Genomic DNA, 13801 nt, shown 5'->3' with positions numbered 1-13801 from the left:
TGGCCCGAGACCCAGCCCCTCCTCCGTGCACTGAGCTCAGCCAGCAGAGCCTGGCGCACGGTGGGTGCAAGATTCTCACAAAAGACAAGAGACCGAGGTCAGAATCACAAACCCAACACACAGTGATTTGGGGTTACCAGGACACTGCCATGTCCAGGCCTTTGACCACAGCTGGCCACGAGCCCCCTTCTTTCTGCCCTCCAACCCGCCCTGCCCCTGACAGGCTCACAAGCTCCCTGCTCCACCAGCTCCCACCTCAACCCGCCAAGTGGACAGAGGTGCCCACCACTCTCCCTCTCCTCAAGGCATTACCGCAGAGGCTGGCTGCTGCCAACTGGTGGGTATGTGACATTTGTCAGGGGATCTATGTGCTGTTTTCCAGGTCAGGCCGATGTGCTGAGCTCTCAGTTACCAGGCCCAGTGCGCTGTTGTCTTTAAAGACTGAAGAATGAAGGAGAACCTTCACGATAATGGCCGCGGCCGCACTTTCACACTGATGGTTAAACATCGCCTCTGTTTTCCACCTTATGTAATGTGAGGGATACAGATGCCACATTTAAGGATATTTGTTTTTACGTGGTGCGTGGTTCACTATACCCCAAATGGAAGCAGCAGCTACACTGCCTGGTGTGTGTGGTGTGTGGCTGACGTTCTCAGGATCTTCCTGGTGGCTGGGGTGACCGCAGCAGATGCGAGACCCCCGTGGTGCCCTCCGAAGTCAGCCTGCAGCTCACCGGCCTGACGCTGCTCTCCCGCCGGCCGCTGGGGAGATACAGAACTGGACTCCCTACCTTTTCAGAGGACGGGGACCCAGCTATGCCTGGAACAAAAAAGCTGCAGCCTGAGGGAACCATTTTTGCTAACCCGATTTTCTGGTACCTCTGGGGTCAGTTCTCTCCTGGAAAGGGCAGGAGGCGGCCACGCCCCCAGGACCTGACCACATCGCAGAGAGGCCACGTGGACGGGCTCTGCTCCCATGAGCCTCTGGCCCCGCGCAGATGGCCTCTGCGGCATTAAGAACACAGAACCCTCGCACCAGAGCTCTGCTGATCAAACAGGCATGCACAGTGACAGTTCACGCGGGAGAAAAGCAGTGCCCGGGCTAAGCCAGATCCCGACTGCTGAGCAGCTGAGCCTCCAGGTGGTAACACAGGAAAGAACAGCAGCTTGGAGTGGAAAGGCTGGATTCGGACCCCAGATCAGCTCTGAGGCAGACTCCTGAGCTCCTCAGAGCCATGATGCTGACAAAGCTCTAACCCCTCAGCAAAGCCACGGGGAACGCAACGGTGGCTCCCACAGACCCTAATTCATCCCGCAGTCATGGGGACCCCATCCTGGTGAAACCTCAGAGACTCTGCCCTGCCCCACAATCATGGGGGGGTCTGCCCCGACCCACATTCACAGGGACCCCACGACGCGGAAATCTCACAGAGACTCTGCTTCATCCCATAGTTGCGGGGACCCCACGATGGTGAAACCTCAGACTCTGCCCCGAACCACAGTGTCTGCTGGGCTCTGAGCGTACGCACCTGGGGATGCTGGTGAGGTAGGTCATGACATTCTGGAACTCCTTGTCCGGAATCTCGCTGAAGGCCGGGTAGTCAGGGAAGGTGATGACCGGGCTTCCGTCCTGCCCCCGCCCACCTGGGGAGAGACCAGAGGCAGACACTTAGCCGAGGGCTCCACGGCCCCCGAGGACTCCATGGATGTTGGCCCGTTTCCATCAGCACCCAGTATTTCAGTTAAAACTGAGGCATGTTCTTCATTGTTACATAATTTTTATTTGAAAGAAACGTGTGCTGCTTGAAGAAAATATTTGGAAAGTACACAAAAGTGACGTGAATTTAGACAATTACCCGTTATCTTGGCCACCGTGGGACAGCTACCGTGACAATTCAGTGTGTTTCCTTCCGAGCCTTTTTCTCTGGGCTTTTTTAACCTTGTTGAGATGATACTGGATAGAGAAGCTTGTCTCCTGCCTCCTTCCTAACCCCGAGAACAAACTGTTCCCATGCTTTTAAACAATGTAACCATTATTTAAAATATCGCATAATATTCCACATCACATGTGCCCTAATAACCTGCCTAACTGTGCAGTTGGTGGGTATCGTCCAGCTTCTCTGACGGTGCTGCCTTTGAAACAATTCAATTTCAAAGGGCTCCATTTGAACACTGACTTTGGAGTCCCACAGGCCGGGCTCCAGGTCTGCCTGCTGAAGCCGGCCACTGACCCTGCCTCGCCGCCTTGGCCGGACGGAATCCATTTCTCTCCCCCGAGCTGGGGTCCGGCCTTGCGACCTGTTTCGCCCACAGGACTCGGCGGAAGTGAGCTTGGGACTCAGGGCACTGCAGCTGCCCTCTCATGCCCCACGGTCATCAGAGAGGTGGTTCCACCACCCAGTGTCCACCTGCTCTGAGGAGGCCCAGCACCGAGGGCTGAGGGCGGGCTTTGTGAAAGGGCAGGGAGGTGGGGGTGTGGGACGGCAGCCCCCAGGACCTTCCAGCCTGCCCCACACGAGGACACAGCTGAGTGAAGGACCCAGTCAGCGCCCCGTGGAGTGAAGAACTGCCTAGCTGAGCCCGTTGGAACTCCTGAGCCACTAAATGAAGAATAAATCCGTAAAATAGGGCTGTTTCAAGCGAACAAAGTCTAGGGTAGCTTTTTATGGCAAACAGATAATGGGAGTTCGCCATCCCTCATCCATGTCCTCACAGAGAAGACCCAGGGCGCACACAGCTTGCGACAACCACAGCTTTGTCTCTTAACAGTGACAGTCCACCGCCGCCTTGTGCCCCCCATAGCTGCCGCCTCGCGCCCCCTACAGCCACCGCCTCCGGCTTCCGGAAGTTCTGCTTCTGGGTCTTGGCCAAGCCCAGCCACGCCGGGACGCCAGGCAGGGCAGCTTTTACCATCCAGTGATCCTGGGACACTGGGCCCACGAGGCTCCCTGTGGGTGTCTCCTCAGCACAGGGCTCCGTGGCCTCCTCCCGAGAGCCTGTCCAGCCCTTGTCAGCCCCCTCAATGGGACATGACTCATTATCTGACACGACTGTTCTCGCTTCGGCCAGCACGTCACACGAACATATCTTTTCTCCCTAGCTCCTTCCTGACCTCCCCTGAGGGCTCACGCCTCGAGCCCATCCCAGCTGCCGAGCCTCTTAGAGGGCTGAGCCGAGGGGCGTCCACGCACCGTGATGGCCTCCCCTTCACCTGGGACAGCTCAGTCCCTGCAATGCTGGGTTCTAATGAAGTCCCTGAGTGGGAAGGCGGCTGCTGGGTCCGGCTCCGCTGTGCTCTGATGACTTTTGCCCTCCGAACTCTCCCAGCCCTCGAGGGCTCTTGACCTCTGCCCCCGTCTGCGCAGTGCACAATGTCCCATGCAGTCCTCAACAGAACAGGCCTGTCACTCACCCACAAACCTTTCATCATTGTTAATTCTCACTTCCTCTCGGAAAATTCCTCGATCCCAATGGTAAGAGGCCGCTGAGTGAACACTGCGGCCCCGTGTCCTCCTGAGCGAGTGTGACAAGCCTTCCCTCAGCCACCGCCGCGGTGGGGGCTCAAAGCCCCCGGGATGTGGCTCATGCGTGTCTCAGCTTCACGCAGTACCTACCACAATGATCAGGAGCTCGTGGCAACTTTTCAGTCGCCATTAAAGGCAGCCTCCAGCTGCCCAGGGGAGAGGATGGGGCCGGGTGACCCCGGAGCTGAAATCGCCCGGGGGCCTGACCTGGGCCGCACAGCCTGGTTCAGCTGGTTGCTGGTGCTGGTCTCAAGCTGCTGCTACCCTGGGTATCTCCGAACTCTCTGTGCTGCAGCCTCAAAGGAAAGCAAAGACCCTGTTCTTTCTTCCCAAGTCAGGCGTGGAAATCCCCGCCTGTCCACTGAGATTGAAAAGCAGGCACCAAAGCTCCCGCACCTGCAGGTTATGAGGCAGCCAAACACCGCTGGACGCAGAGTTGGGGGCAGAGTCCCTCTCTGGAGAAACCATCCCCACCAAGGTGGGCAGTGCCAGGACCCTGCAGGGCCAATGGCACCAAGAACAAGCTCTACTTCTGCGTCTGCACCCGGCCTAGTAACTGGAGGCCGGCTGAATGCCGCAGAGGACAGAGGGCTCCGAAGCTCCTCTGTGGTTCAGAACAGCACCCTGCCACACGGCACCAGGGACAGCCTCCGGTACCCACCCACGTCCAAGAACCACTGTCCTGGCTGAGACCTGTCACACCTGCACGTGAGCTCTCACACCCAAGCAACTAGGCCTGCACCCACTCGCTAGGGGCGGAAGGCAGCTGCAACTCCCTCTCATCCCCGTCGCCAGAACGAAGTATGGCTCCTATGGGATCTTGCTTTAATGTGAGATACACACTCAGTTTAATACACACACAGCTACCCAAACACACACACATAGCTACACACAGCTACCTATACACATATACATGCACATATACACATGTACAGACACACAGCTATACACACAGCTACCTATAAACACAGACACACATACATACACAGCTATACACAGATACATAGCTACACATACAGCTAGACACACACCTACGCACACATGTATACACAGCTACACACATATGCATATATGTACATACATGTACATACACATACACACATGGATACACACATACACAGCTACACACACATACACAGCTACCATACACAGATACCCAGCTACACATGCACATGCATAAATGCTACACATCTACACATACACAGCTACACATGCACACGCACACACATATACACACTGCACGTACACACATCTACACATACACAGCTACATATGCACATGCATACACACTACACATACATCTACACACATCTACACATACACACATCTACACATGCACACACACACTACACATACATACTACACATACATCTACACACTACACATCTACACATACACAGCTACACATGCACACATAAACACGCTACACACACAGCTACACATGCATATGCACACACACTACACATACATCTATACATACACACATCTACACATACACATCTGCACATACATCTACACATACACATCTGCACATACATCTACACATGCCCACACATACACACTACACATACACACATATACACACTCCACATACATCTACACATACACAGCTACATATGCTCATAAACACACCTACACATACACAGCTACACATGCACACACACTACACATACACACATCTACACATACACAGCTACACATGCACACACACACCCACTACGCATACACACATCTACACACACACATCTACACATATACACTGTTACGGACTGGACATTTGTCTTCCCCTGAATTCATGTGTTGAAATGCTAACGCCAGGCGGACAGTGCTGGGAGGTGGGGCCTGTGGGAGGTGAGGAGGCTGTGGGAGTGGGGCTCCCGTGAATGGGATTCTGTGGGCTTGCTCTGCTCGCCTGGCCACATGAGGACAGTGAGAAGGCAGCAGTCTGTCAATCAGGAAGTGAGCCTTCACCAGGCAGCACATCTGCCGGTGCCTTCATCCGGGACTTCCTGCCCTGAACCAAGAGAAATAAACTCCTGTGGCTTAAACCACCCAGTCTAGGGGACTTTGTCACAGCAAGCAGCCTGAGCTGAGACACACAGGTAGACACACACGCACACACATCCTGGGCAGGAGGCCTGTGTGATGGCCAAGCCGGGTGACCAAGGGTGTGATGACTCACACGTGTGTCCTGCTTCGTTTTCTCCACGGACATGATGCATCTTAGGGGCTCCCCCTTGTGTGATGCATCGGCCCAAACATGGCTTTAGAAACTCGCCCACATGAGCTGCTTAGGAATGAAAGCATTCATGTGGTTAATCTACTGTGATATCTGTATGCTAAGTTAACTGTCGGGTAGAAAAGTCTTAAAATAAGAACTAAAAACTCCTGTCAGTGTGAAGATGACATCAAGAAGGCATCACTTTCTGAGGCCGGACACCACTTAGCCACACGGAGCTCCTACCTGGACAGGACGCCTTTGTCAACACCACTCGTTCACGGCAGTGACTCACTGTCAACACCACCCCTTTATGACTCACATTTTCACACAGGTTGGTTGTTGGTCTGTCTGGGCGGCCATAACAAACCACCACAGACCGGGAGGCCCAAACAACAGAAATTTATCTCACAGCTCTGGCCAGGTAAGTCCAAGATCAAGGCGCCCATAGACCTGGTGTCTGGTGACAGCGGCTTCCGCATTCACAGGGGTCTCCTTGAGGCATGGCCTCGCTGCGGAAGGAGATCTGGTTTCTTCAGCCCCTTACAAAGGCACTGATCACACCTGGGCGCTCCACCTTCATGATCTAATCTCCCCCCAAAGGCCTTGCCTCCCCAAACACCACCTCCGGGGTTAGGGTTTCGACATCTGAATTCGGAGGGACACAAACATTTATCCCACAGCAACTGGTTTGAGGTCGTGCAACCGTCGGATTCCTTGAAGCAGGTCCAGAAAGGACCACATGCGGCTCCGCCCAAACCTAACGGGATTCCTGTCTCCATCTCACGACTTTGATTCTCCGCAGAACACCCAGGGCCACCCCAGTGACCCTCTGTCCATTTCTGTTTCTCTCCAGCAAGGGCAACCCCCCCCCCCCAGGCAGGGAACGTCTGTCTGTGGCTGAAGCCTGGGTGTCAAAAAGCTGTCAGCCTCAGGGAGTGCAGGATCGGATCGGTCCCCACAGGTTGGAGCAGCCGTCGGGTCGTGGTGAGCACAGACTGAGCTTGGGACTTGGTGGCTGGAGCCTCAGACCATGTGCCGGGAAGACTCCGGGGTCCTTCCCCACTTCGAATCCCTCTCTCAGGACTGCCCAGGCAGGTGCCACGCTGGAGTCCTGCAGCTCATCTGAGAACTGCGGTTCAGCTGCACACTTAATCCTTAGGATGAGATGTAAGCTGGGACCAAACCAAAATGGGGTGGGAGAAGGGCCAAGGCAGGAGGGGGCTTGTGCAGCGAGCGCTTGGGGAAGGTGAGGAAAGGAAGAGACGAAAGTCTTCAGTGATCTTCCCGGGAAGACAGCACAGGCCAGGGGGAGGGTCTCCTGTCTGCCCCGTCTCCACACACCTGGGGCTGCCTGGACGTGGGATGGAACAATCCTGTCAAATCCAGGTCCCCAGACAGCTGATGGCTGCCTCTGACCATGCCACGTTCCTGTAAAAGCGAAACGAGATTCCCAAGAGCTGCTGGGCAGTGGAAGGGGGCCGCCGTCCGTGGCAGGGCGTGAGACACGCAGTGCAGGCAGACTCTGCGTTCCGGGCACGGCCTCCATTTCGGCTTTGTGGTTTTCACCGGTGGCAAGTCTGTTCTCAGCGTTTTTCACTTCAGATCATAAGTTCCTCAGTGGTAAATTCTCCAGCCCTGTTTTTAGCTCTTGCTGACGGTCGGCAAGTTGAAACATCTTTTCTAAGATGACACAAGGACTGAGTTCTGAGCCCACGACCTCCTCGGGGCCTGCTCCGACCGCCACGCCAGGGGACGCGCCATTGCCTCTGGGTCCGGGGCACCCATGCGCCCCCCGCAACCCTCATCCTTCAGCAAGAAAGAGTCAAACGGCTGACTCGCGGGAGGCGGCTCTGCCCGGAAGGACAAGAATAATCAAGAATTTACATGCAGGATATTTCCTGATTTTACACCCAATTCCTTTGTTCCTCAAACCTCAGAAAACTAGAGGGGACAGTAGGGTGGCAGGTCTCGCAGCTTCAGGGTTAAGCGAAGTGCTTTTGGGGCAGACATCACTGCGAGTAGAGGGCGTGGATGACGAGGGACGCAGGCTGAACCGGGAGCTGCTGTCTGTGGGTGACAGACGGAGAGTCCAGGTGTAATTTCCGCAGCTCGTCCTGACTTCGGGCAGCAACGTACGGGGGTGTGGAGCCCCCGAGGTGTAGGCATCCCTCACTTGGCCGCCTTTCAAAACCTGCCTCACTTGGGTTCAGGACCTGGACAGAGCTGTAGGGCTCTGTGTGGCACCTGTGCATCCACAGATAATGGAGGTGGAAGAGAGGGGACCACACAGGTCACAGGGGCAGTCCTGGCTCCAGGGCACACAGCGCAGGGCTGGCGCGGACGTCTGCAGGGAGGGGAAATCAGCAGGGCAAGTGGAAAGAAATGCAGAGTCTCCTCTTGAAAAGGAAAATTTGGAGCCGTTCCTTCCTGACATCTTTAGTTTTTTGCTCTGGCACTTCATGGAAGCCATTCTAGGCATCCAGAGACCAGCGAATTCAGCCAAAGTCCACAGAACAGGCTGGGGCGTCAACCTGTGGGCTCCAGCCACAATGAAGGGTCTCATCCCGCTGGGCCCCAGCACCATGGTGGTCCGTGTGCAGGAGTGGCTGGTGGGGGAGTCTGTGTTTCCTTCGGGTGGAGTGAGACAGGGAGAGCGAGTCCTGTGGGTGATGCTGGGGCAGGAGGGGAGCCCCGCTTGGGGGCAGCTGTCAAGACAGCAAACCTCTGAGTCAGATTTACCGAGTCCAAGGCGGCCCCTGAAAGGCATGTCCACTCCCTGTCCCAGGAGCCTGTGAACGTGACTTCATTTGGAAAAGTCCTTGCAGCAGAGGTAACAAAGTTTTCAAGATGAGACCATAATGGATTATACGGTGGGCCCTGAATCTCATGACGGGTGTCCTGGGAGAAAGGTAGAGGAGCTTTGAGGCAGAAGAGGAGACGTCGACGTGCAGGTGAGGTGGCTGCATGAAGACACCAAGGGACACCAAGGAACACCTGTGCCCCCGAAGGAGCCTCCGGAAGGGGCACGCCCCAGGGAACCTGAAAGACGAATCCCGGATGTTTCAGTTCCCCAGTGCATGGCCTTTGTCATGAGGACACAGAAGGGGGCTTGGCATGGCAGGAACCCGGAGTGCAGGCGCAGCCTCAGGACGCAGCTGTGCTGGATACGGTGAAGAGGGGACGGGGTGATTGGAGACCTACAGACCCAAGGCTGCCACAGACTTCATCCAAATTCGTGCACGTCTGCAGAAGCTCCAGCTGACACTGATCCGTCTCAGACACGAGGCTACCACAGACTTCATCCAAATCCACACATCTGCAGGAGAAGCTCCAGCCGACACCGATCTGTCTCAGACATGGTACTGCTGCTACGACCTGGATCCCGAGAACAGCGTGGCATGCTCGGGGTCCCACCCCAGACGGGCCCATGGCTGAGCCCTCAGTACGTGGCTCTGAGGCTGGGTGCACCTCTAGGAGCTGGGAGGCAGCTGTGAGCAAGCCCAGCCCTCAGGAGGGACCCACACCGCACACAGGAGGATGTGAGGTCATATAACGAGGGGGGGCGGAGCAAAGAGCAGGTAAGGAGGGACAGGGCATGGCCAAGGGCGTGCCTCTGAGCAAGGACCTGAGGGGACAGGCCAGCCACAAGCCCGCGGAAAAAATTCACTGCATGGAGAGCGCCGCCCGTGCAAAGGCCCTGAGGTTGGTGGGAGGCAGGGCGATGGGGAGGCAGCCTGCCTCCAGGGCGTGGGCAGGAGACGAGGTGGGGGCAGTGGTGCCACAGGGGACTCTGGCTTATATTCCAGGAGAGAGAGGAGCCCACGGAGGCTTTGGTGTCGTTCCCAAGATCACTGACACTCAGGCACTTATCAGCTTGTGGGTCTCTGCTCAGGGTCTCTGGGCCCACGTGGAGGGGTTGCCGGGCTGTGACCCTCTCCGAGCCCAGGCTCTCCAGCTCCCCCAGGGGCTTGGCAGAGCTCTGCTCCCAGCTGCAGTGTTGAGGCCCCGGGGTCCTGGCGGCTGCCTGTGGGGTGGCTCTTCTCCTGCTCAGGCGGCCTCTGCTTCCTTCAGGGCCACACAGAGAAGCCCCTTGTGTCAAATCCTCCCTGTACCTGGAATCTCTCATGCCAGGAAGAGCTCCATCTCTTTTAAGGGCTTAGCCGACTGGGTCAGGCCCACCAAGGAAGATCTTAAAGTTGCTGATTTGGGGCCTTAAATTCATCTGCAAAATCCCCTCACAGAGCTCCTGGGCCGGCGTCTGAGGAACAACTGAGAAAAGGTGGGTGGCTGGGGCCGTCCCGGGACTCTGCCCTCCCAGGCACCACTGGGGTGGGGGCACTGCCTGGCAACTGGAGGAAGGTCAAGGCTGGAGGCCCAGGTCGGGGCCCTCCTGGTGGCAAAGCTGTGAGCCTCTTGGGAGTCGTGAAAGGGGCGGGGAGAGGCTGGGGACGCAGGAGGAACCGGCAGAAACCACGGCGCCTCTCCTGAGTCATCACCACACCTGGTCCCCGATGCAGGGGGATTGGAGCCCTTGTCCCCTGGGAGTTTTCAGTTCTCCAGAGATCCCCTGCTTTCTATCCTTCCTCCTCCTGGGCCTCTCCGCCATGGAAAGCAGGACCGAGTCCCTGGACAGCTCTCCTCCTCTGGCCATCATGTTGCTGTCTCTTCGATTTTGGTCTCGTAAAACTCGCCAGCTACACCTCGGCCCCTGGCAGTCAGCCTCCCTCAGACCCCAAGGCCCGGCCTGGGGTGTGGGCTGGCTCTGGAGGTGGCCGTGCGGGATGGAGGCCCCACCATGCCAGCCATGGATTGGGGGCTGGGCTGCTAATGAGAATGCAGAGGGGCAGAGGCTGAGCTCCTGAGAACATTGCGCCCTCGGCATCAGGGCACCCTTATGTCCCAGGGAGGGCACACATTTGCATGTATTTTTTCTGATGGGTCCTGTTGGGCAGATTTGTTCACATAAGAACGGTGTCTGCACAGCTCAGGTCACTGCAGGTGCCCTTGCTGCACCCACACGGGGGGCTGGGAGCCTCACTATGTCCCCAAGTCTGCAGGCACCACCTCCACAGGTGTGCCAGACGCAGGGCTGGAGGCCACAGTGGACAGAGGCGTGGCCTGGGAGGTGCCCAGATGCAGCAGGAACTGCGGGTCACTGAGGCCCATGGGCTCGGCCACCCACGCCCCACTCCATCTGTCCCTGGAGGCCGCCGTCAGGGGTGCCCAGGCCACGTCCTCCTGACCCTCCTCTGCCCACCTCCTCCCAGTGGCCGTGTGCCAACTGGCATGGAGCTGCCCACTTCACAGAGATGGGGAGAGCCGCCAGGTCACAGGTCAGACCCAAGGCAGTGAATGACCAGGCCGTGGCGACTGCTCAGCCCACACCCGGCCCCGGACCCCTCCCTCTCCACCCCGTCCCGGCTTCTGGAACTCACCGGACAGGTAAGCAAAGCGCTTCTTCAGCTGGTCCTGGATGTCGGCAGCACAGAGCGGGACGATGTCCTGGTGCATGATTTCATCTGCACGGAAAGAGCAGACAGCACGCGTCAGCCCCAGGACGCTGCCTCACCCTGCGAGCGCCCACCCGATCCCAGGCGGAGCGGCACATCCACAGGCACCTACGGGAGCGGGTCACGTGGCTGGAAAAAGGCTTTTCAGTTTCCAGTACGTGGAGGCCTTTGTTTCTTAGCACACAAAAGCTGTGTGTTGAATGATTCACCATCGATTTTGAAAGTGTGGTATAAGAGGTTCAGAGAGAGGGACTGACAGACAGAGAGAGGGAGGGACAAAGAGAGAGACCTGGGCAGAGGGGAGGCAGGGGAGCAGTAGGAAAGCGCTTGGTCCTGGTCCTGGGATAAATACACTTTGGTCTGAGTCCCACCCACGTCGGGGAAGATGTTCAGGTGACCCCTGCCGGCCTGTTGCAGGTGCAGTAACTTATGGCCCATGAGGAAAACCTGAGCACAGAATGGGCCACTGCCTCTGCACACACGGGACCCTGGGGGGTCTGTGCCACATCCCTGGCCTTGCCATTAGCTGGACACAAATGAGGCAGGATGGCAAGAGCAGGGTCAACTCCCGCACCCATCCCCCCACCCAGCAGGTTCCAGATAGGTCTGGATGCACTGAAGCACCTGCGGCCACCAGGCCAGCACCAGCCGGGAGCATGGGGGGAGCACTAGGCCAACATCAGCTAGGAGCATGGGGTCAGTACCAGCCAGGAGCACAGGGCCAGCACCAGCTGGGAGCACTAGGCCAGCATCAGCCGGGAGCACAGGGTCAGCACCAGCCGGGAGCACGTAGCCAACATCAGCCGGGAGCATGGGGCCTGCACCAGCTGGGAGCACTAGGCCAGCATCAGCTGGGAGCACGGGGGAGCATGGGGCCAGCACCGGCCAGGAGCATGGGGGAGCACGGAGCCAGCACCAGCCAGGAGCATGGGGCCAGCACCAGCCAGGGGCACTATGCCAGCAACAGCCAGCAGCACAGGGCCAGCACTGACTGTGAGCACGGGGAGCACGGGGTCAGCACCAGCCGGGACCACTAGGCCAGCATCAGCTGGGAGCACGAGGTCAGCACCAGTCAAGAGCACAGGGCCAGCACCAGCCGTGAACACAGGGGGAGCACGGGGTCAGCACCAGCCGGGAGCACTAGGCCAGCATCAGCTGGGAGCACAGGGTCAGCACCAGTCAAGAGCATGGGGCCAGCACCAGCCGCAAACACAGGGGGAGCACGGGGCCAGCACCAGCTGGAAGCACAGGGTCAGCATCAGCCGGGAGCATGGAGCCAGCACCGGCTGGGAGCACGAGGCCAGCAAGACCCTCCAGGGAAAGCTGTGCGGACTGACAGGCTGGTGTTCTGTGCCACAGAGCGGCTGCTGGGCTACTATGCCTCGGGGACACTGACCACTGACCACAGAGCAGACACGATTTCTGGCCAGCACGCTCATCATATAGCCACATTTGCAATCTTGAACATCCACACAATTTCTCTCTGAAAGACACAGGACTCACGATGATGACCTGAGAATGGCTTAAACGTTCAATTCTTCCACACCTGAGGACCCAGGCCACTAACAGCCTGAAGATATGGGACAGAAGTGTTTGTACCTGGAAATTCCCAGGGGAGGCCACAAGATAACATCTACCTGGCATCAGACTTAAATCCTGCTCTTCCAGTCTTGCAGACAAACAAGTGTAAACACGGGACGCAGTGGAACACACAGGGGCCCCTCCTGGGCCGTGTTGGCTGCGGCCCTGCTGGCTACGGGACTGCTTTGCCTCGGAGCCGGAGACAACCCTGGTGCTGGTGAGGAAGTGGCGGGACCACGGTGTCACGGGGCCTGCCAGAGCCAAGCAGATGTCAAGGCCCTTCTGCGGAGCTTTGCAGGGAGAGTTCAGGGCACAGACCCGTTCCCAGTATGCAACCATGTGTCAGCAATGGCTTCTTTTGTGGGAGAAAGAAACAGTCAAGCAGTAAAGCAGGAAATACTGTTTTATGCTCCTGGCAGGGTGACTTCCACTGGCGCACACCTCTCTGGAATGTGCGTCTGGTACAGCCGACGGCAGCCTAGACTGCGCAGTTGGACGTTCAAATTTTACAGTAAGTTTTTCTCTCTTGCCAGGAGCGACTGTAGCCTCAGAGAGGAAGTCAGGAGGCACCGTCCTCAAATCCAACACCTGCTAACCCCAGGAGAAGCACATCGCTGACACGGAAAGGGTCACAGGGCAAGGGCCTCCCTGGAATTTTAGAAATTCTGGGGGCTACAAAAAAAGATTCTGGATACTGTGAGCTGGCAGGTTCATCACGGGGGGGATGGCTTGGACAGGGGGGTACCAAGGTTGGTGATGGCTGCGGGATGCTGGCGGCCCAGGCTCACTGGGGCCACAAACGGGGAGGCACTGGCCCATGTCTGTGGCTCCCTCGCCGCACCTCGACTTTCAGAGGCATCGACCGCGAGAGTCAGGCGTCGACCGCGAGGGTCAGGCGTCGACCGCAAGAGTCAGGCACCGAACGCGAAGAGTCAGGCATCGATGTGGACACTTCCACCATGACT

The 13801-nt window shown here is 57.5% G+C and overlaps 1 protein-coding gene across 34 annotated transcripts in view; it reads right to left on the bottom strand.

Annotated features, from left to right (window-relative positions):
- Window positions 1-13801, bottom strand: part of MCF2L (MCF.2 cell line derived transforming sequence like) — a 210158-nt gene that overhangs the window by 66264 nt on the left and 130093 nt on the right. For all 34 annotated transcript variants that reach the window (XM_065532991.2, XM_074021469.1, XM_074021472.1 and 31 more), the window contains 2 exons: window positions 11181-11264; window positions 1530-1644 (listed from right to left, as the gene is read on the bottom strand). In XM_065532991.2, the coding sequence (XP_065389063.1) occupies window positions 1530-1644; window positions 11181-11264 (199 nt within the window). The remainder of the gene's footprint in view (window positions 1-1529; window positions 1645-11180; window positions 11265-13801) is intronic.

The sequence above is a fragment of the Macaca fascicularis genome, chromosome 17 (assembly GCF_037993035.2).
Source record: "Macaca fascicularis isolate 582-1 chromosome 17, T2T-MFA8v1.1".
In the NCBI taxonomy this organism is placed as follows: Eukaryota; Metazoa; Chordata; class Mammalia; order Primates; family Cercopithecidae; genus Macaca; species Macaca fascicularis.
The sequence above is the reverse complement of the archived record's forward strand: the minus strand, read 5'-3'. Positions and strand labels throughout refer to the sequence as shown.